Source organism: Megalobrama amblycephala, linkage group LG13 (genome assembly GCF_018812025.1).
Source record: "Megalobrama amblycephala isolate DHTTF-2021 linkage group LG13, ASM1881202v1, whole genome shotgun sequence".
Taxonomy (NCBI): Eukaryota; Metazoa; Chordata; class Actinopteri; order Cypriniformes; family Xenocyprididae; genus Megalobrama; species Megalobrama amblycephala.
Genome location: NC_063056.1, coordinates 3,244,591 through 3,266,618, shown reverse-complemented (window position 1 = coordinate 3,266,618; position 22,028 = coordinate 3,244,591). Strand labels below are relative to the sequence as shown.

At 37.4% G+C, this 22,028-nt stretch overlaps 1 protein-coding gene across 1 annotated transcript in view; it reads left to right on the top strand.

The window, feature by feature from the left end:
* The window catches only part of grik3 (glutamate ionotropic receptor kainate type subunit 3), a 178,464-nt gene that overhangs the window by 79,783 nt on the left and 76,653 nt on the right, over positions 1-22,028 (top strand). Inside the window, exons 2-7 of the mRNA XM_048153261.1 lie at positions 464-637; positions 3,292-3,549; positions 4,383-4,564; positions 12,981-13,034; positions 16,217-16,387; positions 21,148-21,291. Of these exons, the coding sequence (XP_048009218.1) occupies positions 464-637; positions 3,292-3,549; positions 4,383-4,564; positions 12,981-13,034; positions 16,217-16,387; positions 21,148-21,291 (983 nt within the window). The remainder of the gene's footprint in view (positions 1-463; positions 638-3,291; positions 3,550-4,382; positions 4,565-12,980; positions 13,035-16,216; positions 16,388-21,147; positions 21,292-22,028) is intronic.

The window sequence follows — 22,028 nt, the reverse complement described above, 5'->3', positions numbered from 1 at the left end:
CTTGGCCGTAAAATGCATTTCTGAAATTCTCCGCAGATCGTTATGAAATGACAAAACGGCTTTAAACTTTCAAGCTTCTGTGCAAAAATCCTATCCACAAGCTATAGGCCGGCGTATGAATCTATTTTTTTTTCTTTTATTTTATCAGGGAATGAAAGGTGACCTGTGGGCCTTAAAGAGGCAAGGTATCTTTGATGAGGCCATTTACTTTCCTCTTTCTCTCTTTCACTCTCCTCATCTCCATTATGGCCTTGAACTTTAAAAGCCTGAGCTGTGACTGCCAGAGACTCTTTCTTTCTGCTGAGCAGATCGAATAGAGGTTCCTTAAGTACACAACCGAGCTCTCAGACAGCTCTAAATGCAAAACACCTCCAGAGGTTTGGATGCGAAGCCGGGCTTCATCTCCGGGTTCAGGTTTGGTTCATTTGACAGTGATTTCTCTTGTCTTTTTGTGTGTTTTTAGGGGGGATTTTTGAACAAATGGATGGACCCGTGGCACTCGTCAGCTCAGAGGAACTGGCCTTCAAATTCGCTGTTAATAACATCAACAGAAACAGGACGTTATTGCCCAACACAACGTTAACGTACGACATTCAGAGGATTAATATCTATGATAGCTTTGAGGCCTCCAGAAAAGGTGAGTAGTATGAGAATATAAAGGTTATTGGCTGTGTTTAGACCACAAAAACAATTACAAGGGGTCCCATTATGCTTTTTCAACTTTAGTTAGTGTGTAATGTTGTTGTTTGAGCATAAAAAAGATCTACAAGGTTACAAAGCTCAAAGTAAAAGATATTTTATTTAACAGAATCCACTTTCCAAGAACTACAACAAATGGCTCCTTTGGACTACAACACATTTTTTTTTTCCAGATCTTGTGAAGTTACAATGTTACTCATTTAAATAATCTCAACCCACAGAATTCGCCCCTTTTTTTTGCAGAGAAACATTCCGTGTTTTTTGTTAACATGTTTTTTGTTAACATTGTCGGGGTCTGACTCTGGCTCGAATGTTTGAAATTGACGCCATTCTTAATTATTTACACCAGAGCAGAACTTGCTGTTATGGTGAGGGTCGTGACATTTCCCAAACATGCGCTAAGTGGTGCCAATCACAACTCACTGGGCCAGCTAACCAATCAAAGCACATTTTGCATTTCGGAAGGAGGGGCTTCATTCGAGCCAGACTGGCAAGATAGGTGCTGTAATAATGTAAAGTATGTGAAAAATAATGTGTTTTTCGAACAATTTAAGCATGGAAACATATTCTAGCTCACCCCAAATCAAACTCAAGACTTCGTAAAAGGGCATAATAGGACGCCTTTAAGCAAATGTTAACTATGTGTGTGTTCACACTGGATAGGTTTGGTTTGATTAAAACAAACTCTGGTGCGATTGCTCTGTTAGTGTGCTTTCACACTTGGTTTGATTGCCTGGTCTGAACCCGAGATCAACTGCTCCCCCTCCCCCTGCCCCCTCTGGATTGTGTTCACATTATATTATCCGAATCGCGGTGTGTTTGCATCATCAAAGCAGTGGTTGTTTACCCTGTTGCCTGGTAACAACAATGCAGGAGAAGGTGGCAAAATGCATAGCGTTGCTCACCTAAAATTCAGACCAAACCCCATTTTAAAGACCTCATGTTCTTTATCAAAAAAACTGCAGTAAAATAGTGAAATATTTTTACAATTTAAATATCTATTTAAATATATATATATATTTTTAAAATGTCATTTATTACTGTGATGGCAAAGCTGATTTTTATTCCAACCTTTATTGTCACATTATCCTTCATAAATCATTATGATATGATGATTAGGTGAGAAAACGTTTCATGTTATTATCAATGTTGAATAGCTGTGCTGCTGAGAGAGTGATGGATGGATGGATGGATGGATGGATACATGGATGGATGGATGGATGCATGGATGGATGGATGGATGGATGGATGGATAGATGAATGGATTGAAGAATGGATGGATGGATGAATGGATTGAAGGATGGATGAATGGATTGAAGGATGGATGGATGGATGGATGGATGGATGGATTGAAGAATGAATGGATGGATGGATGGATGATGGAAGAATGGATGGATGGATGGATGGATGGATGGATGGATTGAAGAATGAATGGATGGATGGATGGATGGATGGATGGATGGATGCATTGATGGAAGAATGAATGGATGGATGGATGGATGGATGGATAGATGAATGGATTGAAGAATGGATGGATGAATAGATTGAAGAATGGATGGATGGATGGATGGATGGATTGAAGAATGAATGGATGGATGGATGGATGGATGGATGGATGGATGGATGATGGAAGAATGGATGGATGGATTGATGGATGGATGGATTGAAGAATGAATGGATGGATGGATGGATGGATGGATGGAAGAATGAAAGGATGGATGGATGGATAGATGAATGGATTGAAGAATGGATGGATGGATTAATGGATTGAAGAATGGATGGATGGATGGATTGAAGAATGAATGGATGGATGGATGATGGAAGAATGGATGGATGGATGGATTGAAGAATGGATGGATGGATGGATGGATGGATGGATGGATGGAAGGATGGATGGATGGATGGATGGATGGATGGATTGAAGAATGGATGGATGGATGGATTGAAGAATGAATGGATGGATTGATTGATTGATTGATTGATTGATTGATTGATTGATTGATTGATTGATTGATTGATTGATTGATTGATGGATTGAAGAATGGATGGATTGAAGAATGCATGGATGGATGGATTGATTGATTGATTGATTGAAGAATGGATGGATGGATGGATGGATTCATTCATTCATTCATTCATTCATCCATCAACTTATTCTACTAACTGTAACCCTACCAGTCTACTAATGAGAGTTAGTTGACATGTAGCTATAAGTTACTTATAGTTAGTATAATGTCTAAAGTGGAGTATCGAAATAAAGTTTAACTAAATAAATTAATGAATCAATAAAAATAGATGTCCAACCCCAACTTCATATTTTAATAGGAAGAAAGAAATGTGTTCATCAAACCATTTCATTGGTTCTTTTAAGACGTTTTGGTTATCAGTTATCAACTACAACATTTTCTAAACTAATGAACTGATGTTTCATATCTTTGATATATGTTAATATTATCTCTATACGGATTGTCCAAACAAAACACTGTTCGTGACAGGGTAAAAATTCCCACAGCTTTATAGAGCCGTACAAAGGAATATTCTATATGCAGTGACATTTCTATTTTGACATTTCTCCCCGTCTGCTCTCACCAGCGTGTGACCAGCTGTCTTTAGGTGTCGTTGCCATATTCGGGCCGTCTCATAGCTCCTCATCGAATGCTGTACAGTCTATCTGCAATGCCCTGGAGGTGCCACACATTCAAGTGCGATGGAAACACCACCCCATGGACAACAGGGATTCGTTTTATGCCAACCTGTACCCAGATTACTCTTCTCTGAGCTACGCTATCTTAGACCTGGTGCAGTTCCTCAAGTGGAAGACGGCCACCGTGGTTTATGATGACAGCACAGGTGAGAGTTTATGCTTGATGTCAAGAAGAGTGTCACTGTAAACTGTGTTACCTGATGAAGCCAAAGCAGGACCGTCACTTTTAGCAGTGTGTTTTACAGACTGTACGTCGGTGATAAGGAGCAGAAGTGTCTTAATGTTCCTGCTGCTGTCAGAATGAGTCTTCAGGCTTCGATATTCTAGAAACACTTTGAATCAAAGTAATCGAGCGATGCCGCTTCTGACAGGAACGGGAATGGAAAGCAATTCATCTGAGATGCAAAATATGTGATAAAAACATATTTATTTTAAAAATACAACCAAGATAACTGTGTAAAATTGGCTGTCTGCATTTATAGTGTATTTTTTCAGAGCTGTACCACAGACGGTAGAAGTTTACTCTCAACATTATGCATTATGGAAAATACTCCCCATGCATTTTCCAATTGTTCTCCTTCCACATTTTGCATGGTTTCTTGTTGGTCCAAGCTGGTCATTAGCTAATCTATCTTGGTCTTGATCAGCTGGTCAACTGGGTCTTTCAATAGCTACAAATATTCAGTGGTTCTCAAACATTTTGACCAAAACAATATTCGAAGGCTGTCCTATAAAGTGTTTCTGAAAAGTTGATTATCCATTCACAAGGCTGTTAATCAGCAAAGCAAACAATCCAAGTCATTTGAAAATGACCAAATGGTAGACCATCTTGTTCAAGCTGATTACAGCTTGTAGGCCACATTTGACCAAGAACCACCCAGCTATCATGTTCAAAAACCTGCTTGACCACCCAAGGCTGGTTTGAGCTGGTACTGACAGACCAAGTAATTGACTGTGGTGCTCGACTCTTCTTGTGCAGGTTTAATCAGACTCCAGGAGTTAATTATGGCTCCATCCAGGTATAACATCAGGCTGAAGATCCGACAGCTCCCTCTGGACACCACGGACACCAGACCTCTGCTCAAAGAGATGAAAAGGAGCAGAGAGTTTCGCATTATCTTCGACTGCAGCCACATAATGGCTGCCCAGATCCTCAAGCAAGTGAGTTCACACTCTGTGAAAGTGATGCACACTCATATCATGCTATCCGATGACGTTCTCTCAGAACTCGAGTCTGTTTGAACTTTTAGACCAGATCTAGAGAAGCTGTATTGGATTTGGGACCTGACGTTTTAAATTAAATATGCTATATGCTTTTGCTGGAGGCCGAATGGAGATTAAACTCCACATACGTGCAAACATCTGCAGTGTAAACCTGGAGGAACTATTCCTTTTAGCTATCCTTAAAAAATGTATAAATTTCATCGCAAAAACAATATATTAAACCTAGTGGCGTTTTTAAGCAGTTATGTAATTTTTTTTTTTTTTTTTGGCACCCTGATGAAGGCCTGTTTGAGCCGATGTGAGCGCCTGGCTGTGGATTTATGTTTTCGTTTACAGGGAAACATTCACTGCTATTTTTTTTGTATTTTGTATCTCTTCCAGAGCACCCATAAAAAGAAAGAAACCACAAGCTTATATTTAAAATCAGGATAAAATAATAGATATGCTGCTCAAAGTGAAGACTATGATAAATATATTTAGTCACAAGTCAAGTCAAGTCAAGTCACCCTTATTTATATAGCGCTTTTTACAATGCAGATTGTGTCAAAGCAGCTTTACATTGATAATTGGTATAAAATTTTCCTTTTAAAGAATAGTGTCAATGCAGGCAGATCAAAAGCACTGTTGAATAAATGTCAAGAATACTGTTGAATATCAAATGTCAAGTCAAATTAAATTAAATTAGGGCTGCACGATTAATCGTATTTTAATCACGATAACGATATCTGCTTCTCCCGATTGATTTTAAATAATCGTCACGATATTGGCCCACTCTATGAAAATGAACATAATTTGGAAATATTGGAAGTAATATTAGGAGTTTCGCTGTTTTATCTTTTGAAGTTCCTAAAGGTTTCACCAGTTTTCATAATGTTGATCAGCTAGAAATGATTGTTCTTTGCTTTACGAATTTGCCGGGCAATTTGAATCTGGTTTGTCTTATTGCAAACGAATTTTGTTGCTTTAAAATCTAATGTGAATACATATTACAAAGCGCTCACCAAAACCATGTTTTGTATTGATTTACCATCTAACGAAGTTATCATAGTTGGTTAAATTAAGTCGTTGTGCCACCTACAGGCCTTTTGGGTGAATTGTAGGTTGGTAAAGAACTTGCAAAATAGCCATAATTACATTACTCTTTTTGATAGAATAAACGTAATTAATAATCGTGATTATAATTTTGAGGAAACTGTGGCACTGGCTGTCGTGTTGATGAGGCCTTCACAATGGATGATCTAGTCGACTCGATCTCTGCTGATACTTCAGGGCTGCGTTGTGGTCGTATCAAGGCGCCGGTCCTCGGTCTCATCTGGATACGGCCCGAATCCGGTTGACTACGGTAAACCTCGGGATAAACAGAAAGACTAATATTAGCGTAGATGCCATTCTTTTTCTGATGTAACGAGTACATCTGGTGTTATAGGAAGTGTTCCCGGTTCCGGCTGAACTAGTTTATGCAGCCTAATAATCCTTTAACGGATTTGAAAATATAAATTAATAATGTGTTATGTGTATGCCAGGTCAAAGAGATGTGTTTTTAGTCTAGATTTAAACTGACAGAGTGTGTCTGCATCCCGAACAATGCTAGGAAGATTGTTCCACAGTTTAGGTGCCAAATAGGAGAAGGATCTACCACCTGCGGTTGATTTTGATATTCTAGGTATTATCAGCTGGCCTGAATTCTGAGATCGCAATAAACGTGAAGGACTATAATGCATTAAGAGCTCACTTAGGTACTGGGGAGCTAAACCATTTAGTGCTTTGTAAGTAATTAACAAGATTTTAAAATCTATACGATGTTTAACAGGAAGCCAATGCAATCCTTGAGGTCATGAACGCATGAACTAACTGTTCTGCATTCTTCATTGAGAGCATATGCCGTAGTTTAGATATATTTTTAAGATGGAAGAATGCGTTTTTACAGATGCTACTAACATGGCCTTCAAATGAAAGATTGGTATCAAAGAGCACACCCAGGTTCCTAGCTGACGACGAAGACTTAACAGAGCAGCCATCAAGTGTTAGACAATATTCTAGGTTATTACGTGAAGAAGTTTTCGGTCCAAAAAAAAAACAACATAGTGATTGTTAGCTGCTGTAGCTCTAGCATCACTTGTTTGAAGATGCTGTTTGCTGTGATGTTTTTAGAGAGCCAAACATCAAAGGTGTGTAGGTACCTGAAGTGTTTGTGAGTTTTGCGTAGATGAAGTCTATGGCAGCACATCGAACCATGTAGTAAAATGTTGCAAAAGACCAAAGTATACTTCAAATTGTTCTATAATGTCTAACTAAAGTTGAAATTATGAGACAGTTAAGTCATGAGACAGAAAGTAAAAACTATGAGATACTGAGTCATAATTATGAGATAAAGTTATAATTATGAGATTTTTTTTTTTCAAAACAAAATTATGAGATAAAGTCATAATAATGACTGTCAAAATATGACAACATTGCAAAATCCAAGTCAATTATGAGATACTAAGTAAAAATTATGACAAAAAGTAAAAGATTAAGAGATAAAAGGCAAAATTATGAGAAAAAGTCATTGCCATTTGACATATACGGAAGAGGATTAGGGCCAAGAAATAATAAAAAAAATAAAACTATCTCGAGATTAAAGTTGTTAAATTAATAAAACTCATAAAATTTCGAGAAAAAAGTCAAAATAAAATGTTGAGAATAAACTAATTAAATTATGAAAAAAAAGTCATTAAATTACGAGAACAAATTCGTTAAATTACGAATTTATTCTCATAATTTAACAACTTTTTTTCTCGTAATTTAATGACTTTATTCTCAACATTTTATCTCGACTTTTTTCTCGAAATTTAACGAGTTTTTTCTCATAATTTAATGAGTTTATTCTCAACATTTTATCTCGACTTTTTTCTCGAAATTTAACAACTTTTTTCTCATAATTTAACGAATTTATTTTCATAATCTAACGACTTTTTTCTCATAATTTAATGACTTTATTCTCAACATTTTATCTCGACTTTTTTCTCGAAATTTAATGAGTTTTTTCTCGTAATTTAACGAGTTTATTCTCAACATTTCCGAAATTTAACAAGTTTTTTCTCGAAATTTAACAACTTTAATCTCGAGATGGTTTTATTTTTTTATTATTGCTTGGCCCTAATCCTCTTCCGTAGACATAATTATGATTTTGTGTTATAATTTCTTATAATTTTGACCTATCATAATTATTAGTTTTTGTCATACTTTTTTTTTTTTTTTTATCTCATAATTAGGTAAGCAGAATGTCACCATTTTGACTTTTGCCCTCACAATTATGACTTAGTATCTCATAATTTCAACTTGTCATCTCATAATTATTTCTTAATATGTTGTAAATGTTGACCTTTCTCTAAATTATGATTTAGAATATCATAATTTCATTTTTTTTTTTTTTTTTTTTTTTTATAATTATTACTTCTACCCCCAGTTTCACAGACAAGGCTTAAGCAGGTCCTAGACTAAAATGCATGAACTGATTTAACTGAAAACAACTTGTACTGACATATCTTAAAATAAGTCAGTACATAGTCAATAGTATCTCATTATTTTTAATCTCATAGTTATTACATAGAACATCATAATTTTTTCTTTTTTTCTCTCATTTTTTTCTCAAGTATGACAGTATCTCAAAGTTTGGTCCCACTTTATATTAGGTATCTTTAACTACTATTTACATTTAACTTAATTATTTGATCTATCTGCATGTAATTACATCTGTAATTAATTTATGTAATTACATCTATAATTACACTGTTGACCCATACCTTACACCTTACCCCACCCTTAAACCTACCCACTCCACCCAACCTGTCCCTAACCTTACCTGTATCCACCTCAATAGCAGCAAAAGTGTTTTGCAATACAATATGAATTCATTGTACTTATTTTAATTACATAGTAGTTAAGGACACCTAAAGTAGGACCCATAATATCAACTTTTTATGTCATAATTATGATTTACCAAAGCACTTTTTTTCTTTCTTGTTGCAGAAATGGGTTTCTATAGAGCATGCAGCATGGTTATAAAAATCAGGCTGTACCCACGTGTTATGTTGATGAAAAAATTTACCCTAGACGTGTCTAAAAACTAATAGAACCAACCATGAAAAAGCTCCGTCTCTGACCGCACCACCTATACTGGTCATTTGCCACGGTCAGCATACATCAACTGTAATCTAAGTGTCTAAATACTTTTTAGGGCCATTATATAAAATTTTAAACTATATAAACATTATATATTATTTCTTATCTTGATCAGCCTAAAATATAAATACATTAAGCAAACACCAGGATGTCAGGTCTTGAAAGAAATCAGTATTTTTTTGTACAGTACTGTAGACGTGAAGGGAAGATTTAGGTGGTTCATTCACAAACTAGTCCGTGCAACAAAACAAAAGCTTGTCTGATCTCACCCGCGTTTACCTCGGGTCAAATGAGGACTGAATATGTATTTCTGTTTATATCTGAGACAAAACCCTGTCTAAGCAGCTACCGCTTTAAACCTTTTCAGAATATCTCAAGATGTTATTTTGCTCTTCTTTTCATTCAGCATTGACGCCTCTGCATATAACTTCCAGGTTTAACTGTAGGCTGTATTATTTCACATTTGATCAGACGAAAAAGTTGTGTCATTCTCTGTGGCCCGAGTCCTCTTAATAAGCTTAGTCCTGCGGTCACCTGTCTGCAACCTGTCTGCGGCTCGTTTTTCTCTGTCAGCCTCTCCTGAACTTCTGTCGTGCATGTACTCCCCCTCAGGCCAAAGAGAAATAGGAAATGCAGTCGGACACAGAGCCTGTCTGAGACGTCTGTGGGCTAAATCCCAGTAGTCTTTAAAAGGCAGTCTACGCTTTGTGTGTGTGTGTGTGTGTGTGTGCACGAGGGGGACTGGGAGATATAGAAAGTACAGGCACAGACATAGAAGGGACTATTTCTGCAGCCCTTCGGAAGAACTGAAACAGTTTCTGACTTTTCCACAAACTTGAGTGATTACGCTTTAGAAGAGGGAGAAGAGCTCAGCATAACCTTGGGTTTTCCTCAAGGCAGATGGCATAATTAAAGTAGACATATGAGCACCAAGGGAAAAGTGAACATTTGTATGAACATGTATTGAGAGTAGCTGTGACCAATAGGCCCATATAAAACAATCATTAGGGCCCTATGATTTCCAAGATGCGGAAAACTCCACTCATAAAAATTGAATTTATTGTATAACACGGAATGTCATTGATTTTGGACAAATTTGGATGAATAAATAAAAAGTAGGGCTGTACACGTCATCAAATCTTGATATGGACCAGTGTCTTTGACTATTAAAGGGATAGTTCACCAAAAATGAAAATTATCCCATGATTTACTCACCCTCAAGCCATCCTAGGTGTATATGACTGTCTTCGTTCAGCTGAACACAATCAGAGATATATTTAAAAATATATATCCTGGCTTTATAATGGGAGTAAATGGGGGGCGAGATTTGAAGTCCAAAAAAGCACATCCATCCATTATAAAAGTAATCCATACAACTCCAGGGGGTTAATAAAGACCTTCTGAAGTGAAGAAATTAGTTTTTTGTAAGAAAAATAACCATATTTAAAACTTTATTAACAATAATATCTAGCTTCCGGCAGACGACCATACATATTGATTTGGGCGTAACCCCTGATGAACGCAGAAGCACAGAGGAAAAACAAAACACTGGTAATGAATTAGAAATCTAAAACGAGAATTGTCAGAAGATTTCAATATAAGAGAAGAGGAGCTTGAGTTTGAAAAAAAAAAAGCAAAAAATAACAAAAAAACCTGTCTGGAACACAAAACGAAAATCTAAAAAATAAAAAAAGTAGGGATGGTGACGTTAAAATGAAGATTTCCTTACGAAATGGGCCCTTACAAATAAGAATAAACAAAATATTGGAGATGATTGTTAGTCGAGGATGTGTGGAAAGACCTAATTCAAGAAGTCTGTAGTGGGTCTTCTGTGTGGGTGCAAAACCGCAATTGAAAAACGTAACTTTATTCTTCAGATAAACCTTGAATCATTATTCCCGAATTTGGTGGTGTTGGCTGGGGATATCTCTATATTCTATGGGCTCTATATATTCCAGCCTCCAGCGTGAGTTTTTTGAGGCGACAGTTTTTTATTTAGAACGTATTCATTCATTGGCGACGCGTCATACAGCCACACAGACATTGCATTTATTTTATTTTTCCTTTTTATTAAAAACATTGAATATATAACTTGTTAACTATATCATGAATTGTATGATATATTCTGATTGTCAGATATGTGGAAGTGAATGTGTTGTGTTGTTTAAACACCTTTAATGATCATGTTAGTTGATAATGAGTTTGCACCACAATTCAGAGGATCTGTCGGATTTACATGATGTAAATTCATCCATTTTCCCCTAAATACATAAAAGTAGGCTAAGTGGTCAGTGAACTGGGAGAAGAATAGAGTAAACTTTATTGTTTCATACATAGTCTGTATCTGATATGAATAAAACTCTTCATCAAATTATAATTAAAAGGATGGCTATTATTGCAGCTTCCAAAGGCATCAGTATATGGAATTTGAATTAAAAAAAAAACTAAAAATGTCTCTCTCTTTTTTTCTTTTTCTTTTTTTTCTTCTTCTTTTTTTTTTTTTTTTTTTTTTTTTTTTTTTTTTTACACTATTTCATTTAATGTCTATTTCAGTGGTTCCCAAACCTGTCCTGGAGAACCCCCAGCCCTGCACATTTTGTATGTCTCCCTATTTCTGACACACCCATTTCAGGTCTTCCTGTTATACTAATGAGCACATGAGTTGAATCAGGTGTGATATATGAGGGAGACATACAAAATGTGCAGGGACAGGACAGGTTTGGGAACCACAAATGTCTGAAACCTCAAATAAACATTATGTGTTTGAAAACACTGAATAGTTTTAATATATGAAAAGCACTGAGTGCGTCCGTCTATGGCTTTTCGCCAGCCAAAGAGCGAAAGCAGGTTTGAATTATTAGTGACGCACTGAACGTTCTAATCACACCACGTCAAAGGGTTAAAATCAGTCGTGTTTCGGGTGTGGAGGGGGGGATCTTAACTAATAAATTATTTACATTTCTAATAAAAAAAAATAAAAAAAAAACTTCATCTGGAAGAAGGGGGCCCAAAATTATGTCTTGCATACCCTTAATGGCGCCCCGGTTGGATGGATGTACTTTTTTGGGCTTCAAAATCTCACCCCCCATTCACTACCATTATAAAGTGTGTGTTCGTCTGAAAGAAGATAGTCATATACACCTATTATGACTTATGGAGTGAGTAAATCATGGGATCATTTTCATTTTTTTGGGTGAACTAAACTACCCCTTTAAGCTGCCAAAAGACTGCTATTGAAATCTCAAGTCGACTTGTTCTGCATGTTCGTCTACTGCAAATTCACAAGCACGCGAGACGCTCATGGTGTTTTCAGCATCTGCCGTCTCACTATAAGAGGACATGAACACATGAACTTCCTCTCCAGAGCTCACAAGCATTTCATCACAGAGAAACTCAAAGAGCTCCACTACAACCCGCCAAAATAAAAGTTTAACTTGAAGAAATATAACAGAAATGTATTACTACTGTACAGTAGAATGTACTTCACAAAGTAATAATAACAATAATAAGACAGTTAATTAAAACATTTTTAAGGAATATCACACTATCATTTAATTTTCTATCCATGTTTTAAGTTAAACAGTAAACATCTGTTATGCAGCACTTTGCATGCCAAAAAAAATGAAAGGAATTGTTAAAATTTAATTAAACTCCATTTCAAAAGATTGTGTACTCTTTTTTTTTTTTTTTTTTTTTTTTGCATTCATTATACATTTGTATTCAATTGAAACAGAATTTCTGAAGAAAAAAGAAAAAAAAACTCACTGGGCACTATTATTGTTAAGATTTTAATTATTAAATATTATTAAATATTTACAGTTTTATAAACATCTTTTTTATTATTATTATTAAAATTTAATTAAACCATTAAAATGTATCCATAAAACTGAAAACGTTTTTTGGGTGAAGTATCCCTTGAAGGGCCCTTAGCACTATTAGAAGCTAGCTGTGCTCGCAGTTGTGCCGTATAATAGACACACAGGCAGAGAGAGACGTCGATAGATCAACAGAGTTGAGTAGTTCTTTATAGTTCCGCTATTCTGATTCGATCTCATTTGTTGTACATTGTTTGTGTTGGCTGCCACAATGATTGCAAATTACTCTGACATGACATAGTGACCTTTTTCATTGTTTTTTTTTGTTTTTTTTTTCCCTACCCTACCCCACCCCTCCCCTCCTCTTCCTCCAGGCCCAGATGATGGGGATGATGACAGAGTACTATCACTACATCTTCACCACTCTGGTAATGTACCGCAGTACTAACAGCAAATTGAATGTCATTTGTTCCTGTGCTGCTCCCTCTTTATTTTTTGATGAATGGCTTTTAATTGCAGATGAGCTTTGGATCCAGTCTGCAATATCAATTTCACTTGACAAAACAGCCTTAATGGAGTTTCCGCCACCCCAGTGTAAACATTAGCCCTTCCCTCAAGCTCAAATCAACAAAACGTCTTTGAAAAGCCTCTACAAAGGCAATAAAGTGATTGACAATTGTGTGCTACCTCTGGATTCTGAAGCTCATGAAGTTTAAATTGATGCTCATGACGTTTTTATTAAAAATTACTGTTTTCAAAGATACCCTTACTGCCTTCTGAAAATGCCAACACCACTTCTCTTCAACACATTTTCTTTACTTATTGAATTTTTGTGTTACCACAACAATCACACTACGATCATGAGACTCTTGCTGATGTGATATCGGGTCTGGATTTGAACCCAGGGTTTTCTGTGTTCATGCCGTGTCTTTCTAGGTGAACTTCTAGGGAAATCAATTGTATTGTTGTTATTTTATCATTCCTGAGATGACCTAGTAAATCAAGAAAAGTCAACAGTGATGTATTTGACCTAATAGTTCAGGACTGTCCTCAGAACAGGCCATCATAATTCCTGTTTCCACACCTCTAAAAGGCCTTTAAGACCTAATTCATCTACTAAGGCACTGTAGTAAATTGTGTATTTATTCTCAGATTGCTGCGATACAAAGTAACAGTACTAAGTAATTTGTTTTCTTGACTGTAACAATGTGTCTTAACCAGATTCAGCAACAAGCAATTCTTCTGTCCACGTTGAAAGCAAAAATGCTGCCCAATGCATATATTTTATCTCTGTTTATATGCTCTTATGCCCTCACAACACAATGCATAGCTAACAAAAAGCATACTTTATATTTTCATAACTTCTTTTTCTATGGAACCTGACATATTTGTGTTACAAACTGCTCCGAGACTCGGGTTGAAGATCCAAATGTAGCTTTTTTTAGGGCAATCCAGAATCATAATCAATAAAACAGGCAATAGGTCAAAACACAGGGAGATAATCCAACAAGAAAAACAGGGCAGAAAAACACAGACAAACAGAGAAATCCAGGAAACCAAGCAGAAAGTCAAAACCAAAACACGATAACCAGAGGGTGTACACTCAGAAACGCAGTGTAACATCTACAAGACTTCGCAAAGAATGAGTGAAAACACAGGCATATATATATATAGGCAGAGATTAACAAGATAATGGGACACAGATGAACTTAATCACAACATAATGAGTCCTGGCAATGATTTATGGAAATTGAAGGGAAACATGATGGGAAAGCAAGGGAGTCAGGAGTGCCCTCTGGTGGAGATCATGGGCACTCCAGCTGGTGGATGTAACAGTTTGTCATATATTATTGAATATTTAATACAGCAATATAAGTTGCTGTGGTTATGGGGCATCACCCCATAACCGTGCTCTTTGAACCCCACTGTTGAGGAATAACGAGTAGTTTGCGGACTATGCACTCGACAGGAGGCTCGTTTTTTCCACAGTCTCGAGGAAGGCGCCGACGTGGAGGCTGTGCTCATGAGGGCAGGAAGCATTCGTCTGATTTGCTTTTGGGATGAAAATCTTGCCTCTCCGCTGGCCATTCAGGATTTAACTTGGCAACAGCGCAAGTCACAACCTCCACCAGCTCCTCATATGCAGAAGAGTGGGATGGCGAGTCCTCAATCTCTCAAATATCGATGCTTTCGACATACAACTCCTCAGAGCTGGATACGGGAAGCACCGGCACCTCACCCAGAGCGTAAGGAACTGCAAAGCGTGTTTCTGAACTCTGAGAAAAGGCGCTGGATCTAGCAGGTGAAGGCAGAGATAAGACCGGGCCTGTCCCTAACCCCTCTGCTAAATCCATTTGCGATCCCCATGATCTAGATCGCCGCCGTGCCTCAGCAGCAGCGGGACCCGAACCAAGTTCCACAATCAAAGTGCATTTAATATACAAGGGGAGCTCCGATGACCCCGCCATCTGAGACATAATAAAATGAACAATGCTGCTATTCACATAATGATATTTTTTTTTACAATAATCCAATTAGAATTCAGCTACATTCTAAGCATTTGAGCATCAATCATCGCTTACACACTAATGAAGCATTAATACAGTAAAACATTAAGATAGAAGCCATAAAACAGACTTCCATTTACATTCAAGCAGAAATCATTTATGTTATAGTTCAAAAAGTGCTGTTTCTTGGGGCAAGCCTTTTTCTGCATGTGCTTTTCCAGCAGCTCCAGCCCCACAGGGTGTTAATGAAATAGTCTATTATGTTCTACCGCATTTCTTTGCCGCCCCCACCTCCCCAACATGTTTGGCAATATGTAGGATGGTACAAGAAACAGAGCGAATGTTCTCAGAATAACACTTCAGACAATAGCATGCGTAGTGTGGGTGTGTGTTGGTATTGTTCTAGAGTGTTAATTAGACTCAGCACATTACGGGAAGTTCTTTCAATGAACATGGTCTTGCTCATTTTGCCATTCATTCTCAGCTTTTCAGAGCCCTATGTTAGATGACTGTGCCTTCTTGCTATTGCTTTGACCTCAGACGAAAAGATCTCGATTAATTTACACTTAATCTTAATGCTATTTTCCACCCCAGCAATTTAATTTTCAGAGTATTTCATCCCACATCATTGCTTTGAGAATGTGTAATTCTGATCCTTTTTTGAAGAATCCACAATGTTAAAAAGCATTGAATGCCCAGACATAGTGATACATTTCAGTGTCAGGTCGGCATTCAGAGCGGTGTGAAGTGTTTACGGTTCAATTCGCTGGATGTGAGCAATGAAGACAGGATTACAGAGGAAATAACTGTTTCAATCAGCTATTGTGCGAATGACTCCTGGCTCACTGTCTATGATATCATACACGCTGGCAAAGAGGTGTACGTCCCACTATGCTTCATCTGGCTGTACCCAGGCGGCCTGGAAAGCATGGTATTATCCTTAATCTCTTTTATTTTTGCTCTGTCTGTCTTCTTTTTACCCCCCTCTCTATCTCCTGCTTTTATTAAGGGACAAAGAGACAAGAAGCCTCTCACCCAGCAACAATGAAGCTCGATTCAGGACGGTTAAATGAGATCTTTTCTCTCTCTTGCTCTTCCTCTAGGATCTCATGGCCATAAACCTGGAGCCGTACCGCTTCTGTGGCGTCAATATGACCGGCTTCCGCATCCTAAACGTGGACAATCCTCAGGTTGCCTCTATTGTGGAGAAATGGTCCCTTGAGAGGCAGATTCCCCCAAAACCAGACTCCGGTCTCCTGGAAGGGATCATGACGGTATGCTTCCATTTTCTCCCTGAATGTCACCGCCAGCTAACCACAAAATAAATGCCAAATTAAACAATGACACAAAAGCTTTGAATGGGTTCCACTTTCACTGTATCCAGTCGAATCCGTAGCCATAGTTATTCAGTTAATCCAAAGTCTTAAAAAAAATAACCTTTATAAGAGCCATTTCTTCCTTAACATATTCCAAGACTGTAAACTGTTTCAGATGGATTAGGTGTCTGTAATAATAATAATTACCATGGTTGAGAGCAATGTGGATACGATATCTACTTTTTGGCTAGGTAATAGAATCCTTTAGATTGCAGCAGTTCAGATTTAATAATCCCAAATGTATGCCTTATATGCTGCCATTGTTGAAACCATTATATCATAAAGACTGGTTTCAACTGTATGGCTTTTGTGATTATCTATTAATCTATTTCACAGTAGTTCAAACACTCGTACGCCGTGCTGTAGAATTTCTGATTATTTTGATGTAGAGTACTGTTATTATAGAAAAAGAAATGCTTTCAGTGCCACCATTTCATTGCTAAATGGATTTGTGTTTCAAATGTACATGTACACTGACTATCAAGATTGCTTTATTTCTTTTGTGCAAGGTTGAAAACCCTGTAATATGCACCTTAGGTGGTACTACTGCATCTGTAAGACAGCTAACAAGACTGATGTGAGGCATATATTTCCTACCCACATCCATCTGTGTGTCAAATGTTTGAATACAGTCCATTGAAACAACTAAATTAGTTTAGCCAGTCCAGCTATTGACTGAAAATACTTCTCCATGTGGTCTAATGTTCCCAACACTGTCATATCACAAGAACTTTTTGCCTAGTTACAAGAAGCCAATGGCGAGGTCGATATGAAGGACATCTGAATGAATGCCCATCCTTCCTGCAGACAAGCTCAGAGCAGCTCACATTGCCTGAGCAATGTACACACTTCAAGCCCTCATCCCTCCAGGAGATTGTTACATTAGGATGTGTTAGAGGCCGGGGAAGTGGATGGTGTTCCATTTATTTACTTGCTTGTTATTCATTGTCCAAAGTCTTTGCTGGAAGAATGAGTCCAGTGTATGCTGGAGCTGTTGCTTTATGGCTAATGACAGTAGCTGAGCTGAAAATATAATATTGTTGAATATATTTTGGTTCTTGCTTGGGTCATGAGAGGCAGTAGACAAGCATTATTGTGTTTTTCTTTTGCATTTGATTTCCAGAAGGTATATGTCCATTCCTGCTCCTAAAGGGGGAAATGTCCTTCAGAGTTTAGCTCCAACTTGCCCCAACACACCTGCCTGGAAGTTTCTAGTATGCCTTGATTGCCTAGTTCAGGCATGTTTTAATTGGGGTTGGAGCCAAACTCTGCAGGACAGTGACCTTCCAGGAGCAGAACTGGACACCCCTGATACATCCAGAGTAGGGATGGTGAACTTCAGTCCTTCAACTCCAACCTTGATACAAACTCAACTGTCTGTAGCTTTATAGTAATTCTGAAGATCTTGACTAGCTTGTTCAGGTGTGTTTGATTAGGGTTGGAACTAAACTCTGCAGGACAGTGGCCCTCCAGGACTGAAGTTGCCCATCCCTGATGTAGAGGGAATATTTTAAGAGTATGAAAAGAAACAGCCCGAAGAGGGTTGGAGTGCAGACACATTTTTGCTTCAAGCCACAGTAGATGTTAAAGTTCTTTGATGAGCTGAGCTTGGGGGATCAAAAGCCTTGGTCCGATTGGTGAGGTACAAACTTTTATGCTGCTCCCAGCATTTCTCCTGGAGTTGGTCAAGATATATCTTATCCATCTTTCAAAGTGGGAAATAAAACTTTTTAGACAGCCATGTAGGGGAATACATTGTAAACTGTTTTGGACCAATTGAACCCAAAGAACGGATGTTCGATTCTGGTCTGGAGGGCAGCTGTCCTGCATAATTTAGCTCCATCCCTAATCAAACACACCTGCCTGTAATATTCAAGTAATCCTGAAGACTTTGGTTTGATTTTTTTTAGTTTTGGTTGTATTAAGAGAGGTCTTCCCATTTCTCCATCTGCTTGACTTTGTTAGGAATCAAGGTAGAGGATGTATATGGCCTTTTCATTCTGTTTAGAGAGGTTTTGAGAAATGCTTGAGCATACGGCAGACTAGAAATGAGTGTTATGGAAATATAAGAACAGATTTAAGGAAGCTGTGTTTGACAGTCCTTATGCTTACCCATAGACTGCTGTAGATTGAGTGCGCCTCAGTGAGAACTTGTGGTTGGATTTAGCTCAGAAGCATGACTTGTTCATGCAAGTGGAAAGAGATTGACTCCAGTCACAGTGGTTACAGATGCTAAAATGGCCAGAGGATTATAAGCTCCTGTTGTTGTCTTGTGCTGTACTTCCTCGATGGACGATGCAGATAGATTCCCTTATCTTTGTCCATCAAAGTCAGGGCTTCAGACTAACATGATAGCACTGATTTGGTAGCACCGGTGGGGGGGGCAGAAACTAATAATGGTCACTATATTGCTGTTGTATTTCACAAATTAGTGTAGCTATTAATGTTATATTACATTATGTGTTTCATGGAATTGGACTGCTTTGTATTTGCTCATTAAAATTCACAACTGTTCTTCCATAGTTTCATACATTTGGAGATCATGGTAATCACAGGTAAAACTATGCATGGCTCCTCACAATCACAGTAAAAAATAACTGTTTTCTAGAAAACTATGGTATCTGAACAACATAAGCATAACAACATCATTAGTATAAATAAATGTAAAAAACTGTCACAGATCGAGTAGCGCTGTTTCGTTCCGCTTTTGGAGTGTTTACCGCTTGATGAAACACGAACAAAACTTAGTCCCGCTAACATGAAGAAAGTTCGCAAAATGCAACCATTTAGAATCTTGATGCTACATTGTGACTCCCGTGTGTAATCAAACACAGCAAAACAAGTGAGTCTTAAAATGTTCTTTGCACAATATTAGCAATAAGTTTAATTCTAATTGTGCAGCACAAAGTTAGAAACAATGAGTTGTCAAACACTTACTGTTCTTTAAATATTAGACCAGTTCTAGCTATCAGTTAAAGACAGTGGTGGAAAGAGTACTAAAAATTGTACCTAAGTGAAAGTATTGCTACTTATAGAAATAATTTACTTGAGTACTGAAGTAGAAGTACTGAAAAATAATATGACTCAAGTTACTATGTTACAAAGTATTTTAGTATTATTTTTCTATTTTTGCCCAAAATGAGGCGATGTAATTTCTGTTTGATTAATACTTGAAGCCAGAGCACGCCCTTGCGCAGAAAGTCCACAATTGAGATTCATTCAAGTATTAAACGTATGATGTTCCAGGAAATCCCTTATAGGGACATCAGATGTCTCTACAGCTGAATAACATGCAGATAGAGACTTTTTAACTGATGAAACATGAAGACAATAAACATGATTAAGATGATATATCTCGAGTATTTTTGTAAGAATGATGTTTAAATATATAATGTATACTCTATAATGTAACTCTAATCGACATAGCCTGTATAGAATTTTATAAAATCATGTATTTTCTGTCTCACTATGTGTTAAGAAGCAACATGGACACAGAAGTTATTTCAAACACGACTGATGTGTATATACAGTGATTTTGGAGCAAAACGTGATATTAATCTCATAAATTGTCATGTTTGACGCTATGCTAAGCAAACATACTAACTATCCCTGTTGCTCAGAGCAATTGTTTTATTACTAATTTTGAAAAGTAAGTCCACGTAAGAGCATTTGAATGTTTTTAAGAAGGCCAAAAACAAAGAAGGGTAAGTGAGAGGTCCGATCAAAGAAATGTGGGATTAAAACAGTGTGAATAGAAAAGTGGCAGTACGGGTTATGTTAAATAAACTGCTCTTTTTTCGTTCTACCAAAAATGTTCTGGTAGCCCACTGTTGCTATAGTAACGAACTACACTTTACATGCATCTGATTGACAGATTAATCAAGCAAGCTTATTTCACTGTTGTTGCTAATCTTGAGGTTATTTCAGCTTCGTACACAGTTTGCTTTGTACATTTAGTTTAACTGTATTGTTAAAGAGGACAAGCTTTACCATTCAACTGAACTGTGTGCATGCATTTTAAAGACTTACATTGTTCTTGCTCCGTCCATGCAATAATGGCGTCCTTGTATAAGTCGAGTTTTCTATTTGCTTAAACTGCTCAGTGTTCTGGTAATATCAATGGTATGACCATTTCAGGAGCTACCAAAATTACCTTTTAAAATCAGAATATGAGCATAGCTCACATTCACTAAAATATTGAAATGTTAGCGATACTGATTAAAAAACGCAAGAGCCAGTGATTGAATGTGAAAGCGCGGTTTGAACTGAACTGAATTGGAAGTTCTGATTGGTTTTTCACCCGAGTCAGACCTGTCTGTTATTGGCTAAAGTGCAGGGTTTTACCACAGTAGTTTGAAAAGTGAAAACTATCAAAACAATAAGTATAAACCAGTTGGGCAGACGACAACAACATAAAATGTTATTGGATGCTTTTTGAACCACGTCCCCCATGTCCAAAAACAACAACATTTTACTCACAGTGTTTCCTAGCATCAGACATGAATCAAAGGTCTTCTTACATTTTGATTCAAGTGTGCTAATGGTCCTGAGCAGTGGCCCAGTTTGCTGTTTGACAGGGTTGTCAACTGGTCAGGTCTTGCACTCCTCCTGCTTGTCAGATCCTTTCAGCTGACATATCGCCCCCCTGTTTATTCCAGACAGATGCTGCTCTGACGTACGACGCGGTCCACATCGTGTCGGTCTCGTACCAGCATGCACCGCAGATGACTGTCAACTCATTGCAGTGTCATCGTCACAAACCCTGGAGGTTCGGAGGACGCTTCATGAGTTTCATTAAAGAGGTAATGACAATCGCTCATGGCACTGCTGTCACAAACACTTCTGCTCTCCAGAGACAAGATAAGATATATAAGATATTGTTTAAATAACACAGTATTAGTTTCTCTGCTGAACACTTGCCATTGATGCCCATTTTAAACTGCATTTATTGTATATGGTGGCCCTAAAAAGCGATGGCCACCATATACAAGCACACTTTTAATCAATGATTAATCCAATGAGCCCAGTGAAGCCACGGTTTACAGTGATTTTAGAAGGGCTGTCGTTAGGCTCCTCATGGAGCGGAGTGGCTAAACCTCCTTAGCTGTTCTAAAAACACTGTAAACCACGGATCATTGATTTTATGAAACATTTAATACACATTCCTGATAAGGTTTAATAAAATAAACAAACAGCAACTACAATTGAATAATTTATTATTATTATTATTATTATTATATTGATAAATAATAATTCCTCCACCAAGCAAAGTAGTTCTTCAGCGATGTTTGTCAAGGAACATACAGACGCAGTGTGTGTTTATAGAGTATTTTACAACGGCTTTAAACACGGCTCAGCCAAACATCAAGGACGAAACTATACGTTTTATAATAAAAATTTTTTCAACTGAATGTTTAAATGAAAATAACCTTGAGTGCTTTACTCTTTCCCAGCCATTGATGGAATTTTCTGGCAATCCATTATTTCACTGATATACGATAGGGGGCGCTGTTATGCATCTTCTGAAAAAGTACAGAAT